The following is a 17,451-nucleotide window of genomic DNA, read 5'->3' as shown; positions in this document are numbered from 1 at the left end:
GAAATGAAAAAGTTTTAGGTTACAAAAATGGCATGATTGCAAAAAGTATTTTACAATTTAGTACTCAGAAATAAATGATTGTGTGTATTTGCAACAGTGAATTTATTCAATATTTTGGAAAAGTTTTATCCACAGTTTCTGCCCAACTTGCCAAACCACCTCGAATATCGAGTAATTGCACAATATTATTAAATTTAACATAGTTGTTTAAAAAATCCACAGCTTTTTGCGAGTCATTACCATTATGACATACCACAACTACAGACACCTGATTTTTGTTTTTGTCCTCATATTTTTCTATAGTAGATTTTAATATCTCAAGAGTCTTGTGAGAAATGTTCATTTGTTTTTCATGATCATTTATGCCAATTTTACAAGATTCCAATTGTTTTATAGGCAAGTTGATTGTATTGGGCAAAGCACATATCTCTACTTCAACTGGTTGTCGAACATCTAGCAAAACATGTGCTTCATTTAAATCAAGATACTTTTTCTTATAATCCAAGGCACTAATGCGTTGTTCTGGTTTTAATATATTGATTGCCATGCATTTATCAGATGCAGAAGCACCACAAAACTTTTCATAGTCTGGCAATGTTGAAGATGTAATCTCTGGGTTGGTTCCGCAAACAACACAAGTTTGTACTGCATCCCTTAATTTAATATTTTTAAAAGTACAAGAAAGGCCATCAAACATCAACAAACGCTGATGGTACGATGGTGCAATTTCCAATATTATCTTAATTGCCTCCAAGGCTTGAATGCAACCTATTATACCAGGAACTACGCCTAGAACACCCCCATCTGAACAATTAGTTACAGTTTCTGGAGGTGGTGGGTTCGGATACAAACAACGATAGCAAGGCCCATAATTTTCATCAGTCAAACTCTTGTAGTGATATACTGTTAACTGCCCTTCCCATCGCAGAGCACTGCCAGAAACAAGAGGTTTATGTGATAATACACATGCATCATTGATAAGATATCGCGATGCAGCATTGTCAGTTGCATCTAAAACAACATCAAATTTTCTTACAATTTCTAATGCATTATCTCGGTTTAGTATCAAGCAAAATTCTTCAACTTGTATTCTGCTGTTAAGTTCTTTCACAACATGGGCCGCCGAAGACACTTTGGTTATCTTGTTGTAAGCTCTTTTTTCAGTGTGCAAAATTTGACGATGCAAATTGCTTATTTCAACCTGATCATAATCAACAATTCCAATTTTTCCCACACCAGCAGCTGCAAGATATTGGATCGCCGGACACCCTAGGCCACCAGCACCAACAATTAATACTGCAGATTTTTGCAGTTTTATTTGTCCTCTGGGACCAATTTCGGGCATTATTAGCTGCCTGCTATATCTACTAATGCTCTCTTGATCAAGTGTGTCATTATTAAAATCACCATTCATTTTTAACTTTAAAATATACACAATTTTTTTAATTAAATCTATTATCTAAATAACAAGGACATGAATAGGTTGAGACAGTTTACATAAAAACAAATTGTGTGCAAAATTAAAATTAACTTTATATATATTCTTACATGGTCTAATTTGGCTTGCAATTCTCATTATTATAGAAAATAGTTTTGACACAAATCTAATGTAGACAAATATTTTGAATAAAATATTTTTTTTTTCCCAAAAAAAATTTTTAAACAAGTTAGAATACAAAATATAAGAACAATTACAAAAAATAACATATATAATATATATTTTTAGAGATTATCATTTTCAATTAAAAACGAATAGATAGGGAATACATGTAGGCGAAAAGTATATACTTTAAAAAAGATTTAAAAAATACAGTTAATTTTACATAACCATTTTACATAAAAAAAACATGCAAAAGTACAATGTTTTAATATTTAAATAACAGGTATACGTTTTTTTATGTAATTTATTGAACTAAATATTGTCTAATCATCTTCATCATCTTCTGGCACAAAAATTTCATAATCTTCCAACAAGCTTGCTCCTTTCATCGAAATCATTCCCCCGACATAAACACACGGTGCCAGGATGATAAAGAACTTTGTCAGCCCTAAAAATTCCTTTTTTGGATTGGAAAATAAAGAACCAGAAGCGTTTTGAAAGTTAGTCCGACTTGCTTGTTGAATTGGTTGGCTCAGTCGTTTCGTAACTAGCGAAAAAGTTGATGTTAATACTTTACTGGCCATAGTTCAGTTTATTAAGTTTATGCAAAGTAAAGCTATTATTTAAAATTGCTAAACAAGTGCAAACTTTTCACAATCAACTACCTAACTTAAAATAAAATAATAAATAAAAATGCGGAGCGAGCGGAACTTATATTTGGTGATCCGCGGAATGCATAATAAAAACGACATGACAAAATTCCGTTTTACTTTTTTTCAGTTTCTTTATTTATTAAACTTACGTCACCACTAAATTATCTTACAAAACATATTTAATAAAGCAAAACAAAGTAATTAATCACCTTGAATACATTTGATTGTGTTTGATAAAGGTTAAAAATGGCCTTAATCAAAAAAGCAATAAATGTGTTATGAAAAGGTTTTTAGCCCTAAACCTTTCAAAAAATTTATATTACAAATTATTATGTTATGTATATTATTACCTTCAGATTAAAAATGGAAAATCCATTAACATTTTAATGTTATAATAGCGAAAACTGGATTGATATTTGAGTATAGCCTAAAGGCTTTTGATGATAAACATATTCACAAACAAATTAAAAAAAAAATTAAGATACTTCGAGTTCAATTTAATTTAAAAAATATATATTTTTTTTTTTAAATGTAATTACAAGTAAATTGTTACATTGTTGGTCATACACAAACATATTGAATAATATCTTTTAAAATCCTTGAAGCCAAAGTTACCAAATAAGCGTTTTTATAAGCCCTATATATTTGACATTAACGCGATAAAATGACAAAGAAGCTTAGTCCACTTACTCTACAAACAGCCCCTTTTTTGCCGAAAACTCATTTTTGTTTAAAACGAGGGCAGGTAAGTAGTGCAAGTAAACGAAGTCTAGGATATGCTTGAGCACTTAGAACTAAAGTTATGCAGTTATAGCTGAATCACGCAGAAGGTTGATGGTTAGAGATTATGACTTTTTTTTAAAGACTCCAAAAGTTTAAAGGGGTAGTTTAAAGATAGTATAGGTTTTAAAATACCAAAAGTATACAACAAGTTATTTAATTTTTACAAGTATTTTCTTAAAAATTATACCCTTGTTGTTTTATAAGCTACAGGTTTAATTTTTTTCGTATAACTTCGTTGGTTGTTAAACTGAGCAATAATGGGTTCAACTACATTTGACGACATTCTTATTCGCATTGGATGTGGTCGTTATCACATTAAAAGCACAGTATTTGCGTTTTTGCTTACTACGTGCATGGCTGTACATGTTTTATCTTCCATATTTATCGCATACCCTCCCCCATATAAATGTGCCACAAACTCACAAAACGCAGTAGAAAAGGTAATTATCTATAAAAACACAATAAGTTAGAACATTTCTATAAACGCTATATTCAAATAATAATATGCTTAGTTTTAGCATAAACCATATTTTTATTACAGAAATGTAACGTTAGTTGGTTAGATATACAAGCAAAAAATGGAAAATTTAAACACGACAAATGTGTAATGTAAGCACAACAATTGTTTTTTTATAATTTTAAAAAATTGTTATAATTTAAAAAAAATAAAACTGCCGCATTACAGGTATCACATAGAGGAAGAAAAGTTTAACTGTTCTAATGCCAATGACACTGCCGCTTTGCAAAGCATTTTAAAGGTAAGAAATAAGCGAAATAATGGGAAAGTTTTACTTTGGTTTAATGTGGATTTTTTAACATTTTGAAAAGGTTACTTTAATGTTAATATCATCTTTAGAAAAAACGCTGTGATACTTTCGAGTATGATTTAAAAAAGGTGGTCAACTCGTCGATAACTGCTGATTTCAACCTGGTCTGCGATCGTTCGATTTACAACTATTTACTGCAATCGGTTTTCATGGTCGGAGTTTTTTTTAACGGGCTTGTTTTCGGCAAAGCATCAGACAGGTAAGATTGTTAATTGTTTGTATGCACGCTTAACACCTTATCTTAAAAAATAATCTAAAATAGCGGTAACTTTTTCTCGAAAAAAATAATTGTTCAGATTAATATTTTTTGTTAAAATTTTTCTTGTTTTTTTTACTAATTTTTAATTTAAAACAACACGAAAAATATTTTTTTAGGATAGGAAGACGTCCGGTTGTCATGATCATGGGTGGGTCAACTGTTGTGGTTGGGTTGGTTTTAGCTGCTGCAGGGTCTCTTGAGGTATACATCGTATTTCGAACTTTGCTGGGATTTACCTGCTTCGTTGGGCCAATGTCATATGTTCTAGGTACTTATGTAAATAAAAATACCAACGTTAACTAATTCAAGCAGAAACAATTATGTGTGAGCCGTAGAAAAAAAAACATTTTTTTGCGCAGCTTATATTTTTTTTTAAACTGTATTTATTTTAATAATGTTTAATCTATTGTAAATATTCCTGAATAGTCTTATATTTTTCTTATTGTTAAATATATATATTGTATAATTCGTGTTTTTGTTTTAGCTGGAGAAAGTACTCCATCCAAATACCGACACTTAGTAGTTCTCATAGCAACACTTGGTTATTCAACAGGAACAATGCTAATTGCCCTTTTTGCATATTTTTTCCGTTACTGGCGTTCTTTGGAAATAGTTATCAGCGCCTTTTCTATCTTTATATTTATTATAGGATGGTGAGCTCTTTCATACATATGTCTAAATAAAAAAAAAACTTAAATAAAAATATATATTTTAAGGATTTTTGAAGAGTCGCCACGATGGCTGATAAGCAGAGGAAGATATAAAGAAGCAATAATAAATATCCGCAAAATTGCCAAATTTAACAAATGTGACAAAGAATGTATGATGGCTATTAATAAGTAAGAAACAATCAAATTTTAGGATTACAAAAACCCAAGTGTATACATTTTTAAATTAGTCACACTTATTTATTAGATTCCATATATTAAAATGTTTGACGAATAAAAAACACTTTATAATTAAAAGCAAATTTCTTGAATAAGGTTTAAACTAATTAACCCTACAATTTGGTTTCACCACAAAAAGTTTTCGATAACACATTGGTTTCTGCATGACTTATTTTTCCAACCGCGTTTCAGATTTGAGAAAAACCTTGCAGAATTAAAAACTAATGATGACAGTTCAACTAAAAATGTCGACTCAAAAACTGAGCAAGAAGCAATGCTTCATTCAACAACCACCATAGAAGAAAATACCAAAACTTATGCTATAAACGTCGGAATGTTCGATACCATGAAAACTAAGAATTTGAGAATGCAAACATTAGTCTTAACATGCGCATGGTAAGTACTTAAACTTTTTTAAAGGATTACATCTCTTATAATTTCTTCTTCTATTTTTTAAACAGTATTGAAATATGTTTTTTTATTTACATTATTAAGTGATACAAATTCTACATTTCTTCTAAGGTTTTCTACCTCCTGTGCATTTTATGGACTTACCCTTAACGTTGCAAATATTGGAGGAGATGTGTTCATAAATACAATGGTAATGGGAATTACAGGTTATCCCGCCACTGCTTTGGCGATTTACATTTGCAAAAAGATTGGTCGACGTGTCGTGGTGTCTTCTGCTTTTATTTTTGCCGGCGTGTTTTGCTTGCTTATGTATTTTGTACCCGATGGTAAGAAAATAAAAATTAAGGATTTTTCCTTTTAAAGTTGTTATGCAAAATGGTCTGTAAAAAGAAAATTCTTTTTTTGTATTTGCTAGACATGGTTTGGCTACAAATTACCTTTTTCATGATCGGTCGAGTAGGTACAATCATTCCATTTGAAACTTTGTTTTTGTACACTATTGAACTTTATCCAACTCCTATGCGGTAAGTAACATAAGCATAAAAAATAAGGTAAACATTTAAAACTGATTTTAATATCATTTAACTACATGTTTATTACAGATTTTAAAATTTTTATATTTTCGTTAGATCCACTGCGGTTGGGTATGGTAGTTCGATTGCGAGAATAGGAGCAGTTGTATCTCCTGCTATCGCCTTAATGGAGAAATTACATGCAACTGTCCCATATATTACATTTGGAGTCTTAACCCTGACCTCAGGTATATGTAACAATGATTTGTTATAGTTCGGTACTTGTGTCTGTGTTAGTCTACGGGATATTAATATTAAACTTATTAGTTAGTTCAAAATCATGTTTGCAATATAATAATCTTAGATGTACCTTTATTACTAAAAACGTTAACAGCCCTATTGTTTTTCACCCGAAACTATATTTCAAATATTTGTTCTAGGTGTTCTTATATTACTTTTACCGGAAACAAGAAAATCCCCACTACTCGAAACTCTTCAGGAAACTGAAAACTTTATTGGGAACAATCCAGGACCATTAAAATCCTGTTTTACTTTTTCATCCGACAAACCAAGTAAAAATAAAAACGGAATACAAATTTAAGTCTATGTTGCAATATTTTACCGTATTTTTAAACGCCAAAGTGGAATTTAGAAACTTTTTCAAATAAAATTTATAATTAGAAATCTTTTTTTAATTTTACAAACAAATTCTGTTAAATCCTGTAAATATATTTACAATTTAAAAAAAATTAACTAACTGATGTTATTGAATTGTTCACTACATACACACTACAATAAAAAAGATGTCCTTTAAGAGATATCATTAAATTCAATTTATTGTTGATGTTGATCTATTAAGTCATTTTTTTATTTTAAAATATTTCTGTAATGTTGTATTGATTGACCATTTCAAAAAATTTTTCAGAATAAATTAAAACAGATAACTGGAATACGTCTTACAAATTTGTTTTATTTAACAAAATTAATTTATAATAGGCTATAAACTTCACTTTCAAAGAAATAAAATTGAACCTAAAAGTATGCAAAGAAAAAATAAAGCTATTTGCATCTAAAAGTAATATAGCAGTTTTTGTTAAATTTAAACTATAGACAAAGCAAATAAATTTATTCATATAATTATTAAAATTTGTTGATCTCTGTTCCAAAAACAGTTAAATCTAATATTTGATTAAATTGATATGTTTGATTTTAATATTCTCATTTATTTTACCGCCAGTAACTTGACAGACATAGTAAATTAAAACTACTTTAATTAAAATAAAACTCCTTGTTTAAACAAACAAAAAGTATAAAACATTTAACAAACAAAAACTTAATTTAACTAATGAAATAATTAAAAAAGAAAATTATTTTTTATATTTAATAAAGTGTTATACTAATATTTACATACTTCGGTTGGCACAAATTTTAACATAATTTTTTAATTTAATAATTTAAATGTTAAAACTAATCACTTGGGCCCCGTGTCTGTAGACTAATAAAAATGATATTTACTAATAAACAAATGTAATTAGTAGCTTGTTATGCGTTCATTTTTTTAACAATTAATGACAAACATTTGCAAACATTGTTTCGGATAACATATGACACAAAATAAAAATATTTTTTTATGTAAACAAATTAATTATATTGTATATGTAAAAGATTTTAGGCATACATTAAACTTATTTAATATATAATCTTTTCGAAAAAAATTAAGATTGGCCTATACGTTTGTAGCACAATTTAGTCCAATATTTGTTTAAATTAAAAAGCATTTCAGGTACTGGGTCAAGTGAATGTAGTTGTTCATTTGCATCAAAAAACTTTGAAAGAGCTGTTTCAAATTTTTCCTGATTATACAAACAAATTCCAAATTCAGTAACGGTATCAATCATTTGTTTTTTATGTTTGTATATACAATCCCCATGTCCATGCTTTGAATAAAGTTTAATCGCTTTATTATAGTAAAGCTCAGCTTGAGAATATAACCTTGTTCTTTCAAAATGTCGAGCATAATTTAAATATAATTCAGCAAGGAAAAAATCTAAGTCCCTGAGCATAAGATTTATACAGAATGGCAAAAAGAATGCCCAGCCTTTGTGAACTGCCATTTTTATATAATGGCTATTCCTATCGTTATCAAAAAATATATAATCTGTAATGTTATGCAGTAATTTGTCACTTCTGCGATTTTCCATTTGATTCCTAAATTTTTGTAGTCCAAATACCATATTCTGAAATGATAATAAACCAGATCTTAATTCCTTTAAGAACAAAAGTCGTTTTAAAAACTCTGGAATCTCTATTTTGTCCTTAGAGAAAGTTTGAAGTTCCTGATGTAAGTTGACAACAAACTTGCTGAGCAATTCCATTTCTTGTTGCAATGCAAATGTGTTTCCAGTTTTCTCCAGTTTGTCTGTAATTAATTTTTTGGTAGAAGTTAAAATGTTGGTAAATTCTCCTAAAAAATACATGACCTGAAACTTTTCGACAACAAAATTGATGTTACTCTGGGCAGACATTATACATTGTAAACGAACAGCGTCCTCCTTTAATATTGCAATTAACACAGACATTTCTTCCGTGGGTGTTGTAGAACACAGAATATCAAATGGGTGAATCTTATCAGTAGTTGGATTCCACGTTTTTTCTTTTTTAAGCATAATCTGGTTCAGTTTGATAATTGACTGAGTTAAACTTTCTTTTGCTTTGAAAAGATTGTAAGTGGTAGAGGTTTTCTTGAACGCCTTTTTTCGAACATTGTATATTTTTTGCATGACCTGAATAAGTTTGGAAGCCCTTCCTAATGTTTCTTTTACAAACTTAAGACCATCCAATAAATTAGAAAATAAAATAGGAAATTTATATTTTAAGTTACCAGTTAACATGTTATCTTTAGCAAATGGAAGTTTTAAATCATTTGCAAAGCCAAGAGTACTTAATAAAGTTGCTTTAATTAATGGATTATCCGATCTTAATGAAATGCTTTTTAGGCTAGCTGTGTCATCCTTTTTTACAACTGGCAAAAGAGCATTCAATAAAGTGTTGTAGATTAAAAATGTATCCACGAGACTTTTCTGTCCTACTAATTCGGTCATACCAGAGACAATTTCGTTATTTTCTTGGGCTATTTTAGGAATTTGTGGAATTTGCTGTAATGCCCTGTCAAAGGATTTTAGACGAATTTCGCAAGTGACAGCTAGGGCATATTTCAAGTTATAGCACGCGTCTTTGCTGATAATGTGGTTATCAGCTAGTTTTTCAATAACATCTATTGTTGAACAGTCGTAAATGCCGTTAAGATTCCCAATAAATGATGTTAATAAAGTATGGCGATACAGTACAGCTTTAATGTTCTCAGATTCCTCAGCTGCTATTACTTCGTTAACAGTGTCAAATTTGTTTAAAAATAATTTGATATTGGTTAAGTTACTTTGCTTGCCTTCTTCTGTGCCCATCTGATTTTCTATTTCTTCTATATATTTGCGGTGTACTTCATGAAATCCAAAGACAAAAATAGATTTGCTTAAAGCTCTGGCTAAATGCCTTTGGCAACTTGAAACAATGGTTTGAGATTTTTGATTTTCTCTTTTAAAAATACCAACCATACTCGTTACTGTCTGAATAAGTTCACATTTCTCAAATTGATCCTTTTTACTTTGAAGTTGAGATATATCAGGTCCCAGTGGATGAACACAAGCTGATGGTGTATTGCTGTCGAATTGGATGCCACAAGGTGTCAAAACGTCGTAATACTTTGGAAGATCTTGATTTAAATTATTTAAACCATCTATACCTAAAAGGCCAAGCGGAGATTCACCCAAACTTATAATCACAGTTTGAAACAAAACCGCAAACCACCGAAGTCTTTCTGTGGCAACTATTAGTTTTTCTGGTGTTGTTTTGTCATCAAGTAGAATTATATTTTCAAAATCAGAATAATGAGTAGCTTCTTGACGGGACAGAGATCCGAGTGCAACTAATGCAAACTTATATTTCTCTGTAGGTTTAAAAATTAGTGTTTTGCATTGTTTTGCAACAAACTTCATTATTGTCATGTAGTCGGAGTTGACCTCCTTTAGTATGCGAAACACTGAATTAATTTTAGTACACTCCTTTTCGGGAATTTTACTGTGAGAATCAATTTGTGGAATTTTTGGTAACAGGTTTTTAACACAAATTCTCATAGTTGTTAGCCGGGCCTTAACTTGGTAAGTCAAATCACTTAGTTTAACGTCAATTTTCACCGAGTGAGATGCTGTTAATAAACTCACCCATAGTTTTTCTATGTCGGATGTAATTGTTAAATCATTTTCACTTCGCAATTTTGCTGCATAGAAAAGTCCAAAGGCCTTAATGTAGTTTCTTTTGTTGTTTGCTTCGTCTGTGAAGTCATTTGCGCGTTTAGCATATATTTTGGCAAGCTGGTGTAGGCATTCAGATGAGTTTTGCTTAGTTTTAATATTCTCAATCAATTTACCGTCAAAAATTTGACAGTTGTCATAAAATTTACGTAAAATTTCACGTTCGTCTTTTAAATCATCACACATTCTTTTAAATTGTTCAAACTAACTACCAGTCAATCAGCCAGCAAACTTTTAAAGGTACCTTTCACAACTGGTTTACTTTTTATATAATGTTCAGCAAAGAGTTTATTTATAGCCTAAAATTATATTAAATACCACTGGGCAACTAACATAGCTTACTATAAAAACAATTTCAGTAGCCATAGTTACACAATGGCGTCATCATTTATGTTTAAATAGATAAGGCTGTATAAACGTTTGCGTAGCAAAGTTAACAATTATTTTTCATGTTGAACTTGGTTTCTTTTTAGCTTTGGTGTAAATAAATATGTTTTTTATTATTATCAGCAGAGTAAATATACGTCATCGACATTTCATCAATAAAATAACATCGAGATGGTAACAGAATATTCATTTTCTGCTAATTAAATTTTTAGTAACTTAGAAAAAAAATCACACCACACCAACAAGAAAAATTTAAGCATTTTATTAATTTAAGTTTTGTATGTGATTAAAATCAGTTGTAGTTATTTTGAATTTTGGAAATTATTGTTACCACCACCAAATTACAAAAAAAGTTCCGTAAACATAAAAACTAAAGCAGTGATACTAAAACAAAAGTCTGTATGTTAGCATATAATAAATATTTAGTAAAAAAAAGCAATTTACAAAAAGGAAGGCACATGATGTTAGTTAATTAATGTCAATATAAAACAAACTATAAATAATAAAAGCAGATTGCACACATTCTACACGACTGTTAAGCTGAAAAAAGTAATACAAGTACCTTGAAATTAAAACATTGCCCATATGGTAATAGGGCAGTTATTAGAATAAAATATAATTGTATGCACTCCCATTATAAAGATCATAGAACAGTTAAAACACTTTGGTTTGAAATAGTTAAATTTTTAAAATAAAATTACATGGTGTTTAAAATAAATATTGAGAAACGTTGGTTGGAAAATAGGGCAAAATGAAGATTGAAAAAGTAACATATCTTAAATAATATATAAAAATATATCTTTTTTTTGTTTGGATTGTCATAAATGAGGTTAGTGTTTAGAATGTAGTGCACATATCCTAATTTTCCTAATACATAAATTGTGTGTGTATAAATGTATACATATAAGACAAAATGTTAATTTTACAGCAAAAATAGTTTCAAAAACACTTGATTATGGTTTTGTTCTTTGTTAGTTCAAAAAACAAAGTACACAAAAAGTAACCTATGTCGGTATAAAAATCAGATAGAATAGTTAGTGCAGTTATGTTGATGTACCATATTTAAAAAGGGTAATTCTGCCAAAGACAACAAATAAATAACTAAGTATTAATCACAGATCACAAGCAAATCTGGAATACGTTTTTGAAACGCCGCTTCTTATCAAGTTATTTTTAAATATACCATATTACTACTTGCAAATCATTGCTCTTTTTTGCTAAAATGCTACGAAATAGTAGTGGTAGCTGCAGTACCATTTAAGCTGTCTATAGTTACATCTAAATATTCCGGAATAATCCCTAGACGCTTTAAAGAATCAACCGTACCTATAATAGTTCTAAAAAATACATAAAAATATTAGTACAAATTATGTAATATTATAGGGTATAAATAATTGAAAGTATTTTTGGTAGCCTATTCAGTTTAAAATTAATATATTTATACTTACGCGCATATTCCAACCAAAATTAATAAATAATCCAAAGATTTTTGACAGCGAGTTATATCTCTATAAAAAAGTTAATAAATTGTAAAGCCTGTCTATTTGCCATATTTAATTTGAATACAAAAAACAAAACAATATTAATTTGCATAGTGGACTTTGTACTAGATAAGCAACAATAAATTTTAATACTTTAAACAGGTGGAACAATATTTATATATATTATAATTTTATTAATAAACTTTCGTAAGACAGCAATATTTTATCATAAAGGAATTTGAAATAAAAGTGAAACACAATTGTTTTTAATTAAAATTAATATAAACATTGACTTATACACTTACTTTTTAAATATTCTTAAATGAAAAAGAGCTGGCATAATAAAAGCCAACAAACTACAGCAGGTTGCTCCTACTAAGGACATAAGAGTGGAAAATGATGGAATAACTAGCACCACAGCGCCAGTAATTAAAACCATACAAGCCCTTATAACATTCTATTAAACAGTAAACAAAAATTTAAAAATGAAACTAATTTAATTGGAATTAATAACTCTTTTATAAAATATTTTAAAATTCAAAACTTTATGAAAATTTTTATCACAAAATCAGTCTATAGAAATTTAAAGCAAAAATGTTTTACTACAATAGTGTTTGAATTGCAGTCAATGTTGTTTTAGTTAGATTTAAACACTAAGTTATTGTTTACATTGCTTTCATTACATTTATTTTTTGAATTGACCTTTTTCCTAACTTAGCATAATATCCTGTTTAAATTAAGTTAGACAACAGTAAAAACTATTTATAAAAAAATTATACAAAATTAAATCAAAACAAAAAAATTTGTAAGTAATAGTTGTTGTTCTATATAAATTAATAAGACAACAACTAAAATATATTTTTTAATATTATTTTTAAAATCTTACCCCTTTTAAATCAGTTAAAGCGGATAATGTTTTTTTGCGATCCCGTTTCATTCTTTTTTCAATGATTTGAACTACAGGAAACATCATCACAGGGTAGGTAAAAAATAGGGAAAAGCACAAACACATTTTCACCATTAACGGAAAAAGACCTGGAAATAACATTGAAAATTCACAAACAAATTATTTTTAAATTTTTCAATATTATTAAATTAAAATTAATATATTAACAAAATGCTGTAACTAATGTTATTACAACAATTTTTTTTTTGTATATATATTTATTCTAAACATAGAGTAACATCAGTTACCCCGACCCAGTCTCGAGTTGCCTATGGCAGTTTTTGATATTATAGATTATAATTGCCCAATAATTAAGCTGCTGACAAGGGCTGGCTCAGCAAGAGTTTGCACCGTTTATAACGCCTTACACAAGGGCGCTACAGCATGAGATCACTGGGGATCAACCCAGGACTTTGTGTATGGTAGGAGAGTGTTCTGACCACTACACTATGCTGCCGGTTACAAATATACAACTATTTACCTTGTGGAAGGTTTAAAGTAATGATTGCATTTGTTTCTGGACCAAAGGACTAAATTTTAAAACAAAAAGTTAAAATTTTCTACATTAGTATAATACAAATCAATGAAAGTTTATTAGCATAGTCTATTCCTATAATCTATTTTCTTAAGAACTAAAAGTTAAATACCTACAAGGCCTACAGAATAGAACAAGTTGCGTAACCACCATTTAAATAATTAGGACATAATTACATTAGTTTTAAAATTAAAACATATTTAGATACAAGTATGTTGTTAGAATAAGAAGTAATTAACATTTTTAATACAAATATTATTAATGTAGTTGAATATATATTTACCAGATAGCCACATACTCCAAATACAATATATAGTGTTGTGATGCAAAACATAGAAAATTTAAATATTCTAAAATATAAAATAAATTATTAATAACAAAAAGAACCAAATATAAAAGTTTTTTATATGGAAATAAGATATGTGTTATTTTACTTACTATAAAAACTAACATCGTGCATTTACAAAATAAACGTGAGTAATGCAGAAGTAGTTCGTAACTCTTAATCATATAGTAGTGGTATAACATAAACAACAAAATTGTTTCTTAATGTATACTATATGTTTCTATAAGACTTACTTTCGAAAACCGGATCTTACTTCAACGGCCATAGAACCTTCTAATGACAATATCATCCCAGCACCCTTTAATTAGGTTTAAACAATTCATTTAAAGTGCTAGGTAAGTGTATATAAACAAAGGTTAATGTTATTAAATGTAAAACACAAAAAAATGAATAAAATTTATTTATATCACATTATTGAATTTAAACTCAAGATTAATTTGACCTTTAAAGCCATAAAATTGAAATGCAAAAACTGGTAAAACCAGTTTAAAAAATAGTGAATCAAACATTAAACAAGGGTTCTAATTATTTTTAATTAGTTTACACTCACCTCATAACAATAAACTGCAATTCCAGCAAAAAATGGAAAGCCAGCCAAATCAAATTCCTTTGGATCAAGACTAAACACAAGAAAATATTATTTTTAATTTAAATGTAAATAATCAGATAACACTAACTCTGTGTTATATAAAAACTATGTTGAAATAAAATTTATATATAGGTTTAAATTTAAAGAAAATTAAATATTTTTGATACAATGTATGTAAATATACCTAAGCAATATGCATTAACTAAATGTAGAATAAATAATATGTTACCTGACTTTATTAGAATGTTCAAAGTCAAACCAAAAAACAATAGAATATGCAAACACATTTGCGAAATCAGCAAAAATACTAAATAATAGAAGATTATATTATTAGAACATTAATAAGGCTATTATTTTTTTTACTTAAAAAATATATACACACACAAATAAAGACAAAAAATTAAAAATAAATCTGCCAATATATACAAAAAAATTTCACAACAATTTAACGTCTTTACCTAAACAGAGCTAATTTGTGCAGGTGTCTTAAAAAGCATAGAAAACATAAAGGAAACATAATACTGAATAGAATCCATCTCTGTACATTAGAACCAGGCTCGCTAGTGGGAACATCACCATCTGTCGGCTTATTGTATTTAAACGAATGAAAATATTGTGCTGTATTTTCAGTGATAAAAATAAGGTAGGCACAGCAGAAACCTAAACATAAAAAATAAACATAGTACAAAAAAATGTTACTTTGAGAAGGAAAAACTTTTAAATTTAACAAAATAAAAATTAGCTGCAATTTTTACACTTTTGACTTTTAATTTTTTTAAATGCTTATACCAGTTGAACTTTTTAAAATCTTTAACAACCATTAAAATATAGTAAGAATTTAAAATGGGTTAAAGGTGCATAGTACAAAGTTTTATTGACACTGTGGGCAATACGTTCAACCATTAACACCCATAAAACAAACAAAAAACAAAAGCAGTTATTTTACAATTTCCATGGAAAAACTTCTGTTTTTTATTAAGACAAATTCTAACTAGTACCAACTAATATATAACATAATATATACCTATTTACTAAAAACTTAATACTAAATTCATCCTTTAATAAAAACTTTATATTAAAAAAACAAGTTTAAATTACTTTTAAACATTTTTTTGTTGAATATCAGACATAAAACAAAAATATTTACCTATTTGTGATACTACAATTGCACAATCTACAAGAGTTGAGCCTGCTTTACCGAATGCATAATCACCAACATCCCCATATCCTATTTGATGTTCAACCTGGGTTGTCTAAAAAGATAAATATTAAAATAAGAGATGAACAAGCCATTAAAAACCAATTTTATTACACAAATTTAAAAAAATATTAAAAATGAAATGACAAAAAACATTATAATGTGTCAAGTATAGGCCTATTAGATTTAGTTTATATAACATAGGCCTATTAAAAATAAATTTATGCACATGTTGCATAAAAACTTTATGTAAAAAACATTAATAATTACATAAAATAAACTATGCATCAATGTTAAAAGCATTAAAAAATTAACTCACCTTTTCTTTAACAAGGTACTCATCATCTTTTCTTCGTTCCATTTCTATAGAGTTTGAATTTCCTCCGTTTGATAAAAGAGATTCTGATTGTTGGGCATCCTGGTAATTCTTTCTAGTGCCTCTAGATTTACGTTTTTTTGATTCCATGTGATCTTTACAGTCAATAAGAAGTAGCATAGCACGAACACTAGTTAGAATAATAAAGTTTAATTTAAAAAAAAAATTTTAAAAGTTTGATTTTATTGCTAAGCTTACCTTAAATATCCGACCATTGTCATGATAAATATTCCTTCTAAAATTCCAGCCTTTAAAAAATATATGCTAAGTTAAATAACTTTTCGATTAATTAGACAGTACACAAACTGGGTGGCCAATTTTTTATAGTTTATACTTGAACTATACTTTTTTTACATGTAATGTATTAAGCAATTAACAGATGGAACATCATTTTTTAATATTACCTCTTTAAATGCATAAGGTAAACCCAAGACTCCAGCACCAATGAAAGAAATAAAGATGTTTCCAAACACTTTTGTTTTGCTGGTGGTTCCTCCACCTGACCCATGCATGTTTAAAATAAAAAAGTAGCTAAGCAAGCTAGAAATCCTGATCTATACAACAAAACTTTTTAAATCAGGAAATCCCTCAGAATGTCAATGTTTTAAATAAACTCGTGTAGTATTGTTCGGTGTTTGACCTTAGTATGCTGGTTAAAAACTCCTCTGTCTGTCTGTTGTATGTAATAAGATAAGCAACAGAACATTTAAGCGCTAGGTTTAACATTTGGCGATCAACCGAAAAATAAATAATTATTTATTCTAGATAAGCTAACCAAGTTTTTGTGCTTTTAAGTGAATATTATTTAACAAAGTTACTTTTTGGCTAACTGTGCGCACCTACTTACCTATCTATCTATTACTATCGGTCTAAAAACGAACTCACAGAGAAACTTGATGACACCAGTATTGTTAATGCACTCAAGCGCTTAGTTATCCTCAAATTGTGTAACACTTCTGTAGTTGTGCTTTGCAATAAGTTGTGTTATATTAAATACTCAAAAAATATCACATTCTCACGTTTGGTTTTTTAAGATTTTAGATCACCTTTTTTTGCTTTTTTTTTTACCTCTTCATTTCCCGTTTCTACATTTTCGTTCTTCGATTTTCCAATTTTTTTATTATTTTTTTTTACTTATCTTGTCTTTATTTTCTGGTTTGTTTTTGTTTTTTTATTTCACATCTTATTATCTTTTGGTTCTTTCGTAATCGTTTTCTGAATTTTTATTCATTTATTTTCCATTTCCTCATTTTCAAGTACTGGCAGACTGGAGACGGGCTTGCGGGTTCGTTTG

The 17,451-nt window shown here is 28.6% G+C and overlaps 3 protein-coding genes across 3 annotated transcripts; 1 reads left to right on the top strand and 2 right to left on the bottom strand.

Annotated features, from left to right (window-relative positions):
* Positions 1-2: 2 nt before the first annotated feature.
* On the bottom strand, positions 3-1,922 carry LOC145745766 (adenylyltransferase and sulfurtransferase MOCS3-like). Its single transcript, XM_082563930.1, has one exon. The coding sequence runs from the start codon at positions 1,412-1,414 to the stop codon at positions 107-109; it is 1,308 nt and encodes a 435-aa protein (XP_082420056.1). The 5' UTR covers positions 1,415-1,922; the 3' UTR covers positions 3-106.
* A 1,319-nt stretch (positions 1,923-3,241) lies between these two features.
* Positions 3,242-6,876, top strand: LOC145755856 (organic cation transporter protein-like). Its single transcript, XM_082572094.1, has 12 exons — positions 3,242-3,476; positions 3,578-3,645; positions 3,722-3,794; positions 3,893-4,062; positions 4,239-4,390; positions 4,607-4,775; positions 4,839-4,961; positions 5,202-5,405; positions 5,532-5,746; positions 5,836-5,944; positions 6,050-6,180; positions 6,373-6,876. The coding sequence occupies exons 1-12, from the start codon at positions 3,294-3,296 to the stop codon at positions 6,531-6,533; spliced, it is 1,758 nt and encodes a 585-aa protein (XP_082428220.1). The 5' UTR covers positions 3,242-3,293; the 3' UTR covers positions 6,534-6,876.
* A 3,991-nt stretch (positions 6,877-10,867) lies between these two features.
* On the bottom strand, positions 10,868-17,085 carry LOC145749408 (uncharacterized). The gene is made up of 14 exons (XM_082565169.1): positions 16,562-17,085; positions 16,356-16,405; positions 16,101-16,287; positions 15,731-15,836; positions 15,042-15,243; positions 14,813-14,890; positions 14,545-14,614; positions 14,228-14,292; positions 13,932-13,998; positions 13,595-13,643; positions 13,054-13,202; positions 12,473-12,624; positions 12,135-12,194; positions 10,868-12,023 (listed from the first exon to the last, which is right to left on the bottom strand). The coding sequence occupies exons 1-14, from the start codon at positions 16,667-16,669 to the stop codon at positions 11,912-11,914; spliced, it is 1,455 nt and encodes a 484-aa protein (XP_082421295.1). The 5' UTR covers positions 16,670-17,085; the 3' UTR covers positions 10,868-11,911.
* Between the last annotated feature and the right edge of the window lie 366 nt (positions 17,086-17,451).

Source organism: Corella eumyota, chromosome 1 (genome assembly GCF_963082875.1).
Source record: "Corella eumyota chromosome 1, kaCorEumy4.1, whole genome shotgun sequence".
In the NCBI taxonomy this organism is placed as follows: domain Eukaryota; kingdom Metazoa; phylum Chordata; class Ascidiacea; order Phlebobranchia; family Corellidae; genus Corella; species Corella eumyota.
Note: the sequence above shows the minus strand (reverse complement) of the source record. Positions and strands in the feature narration are given on the sequence as shown.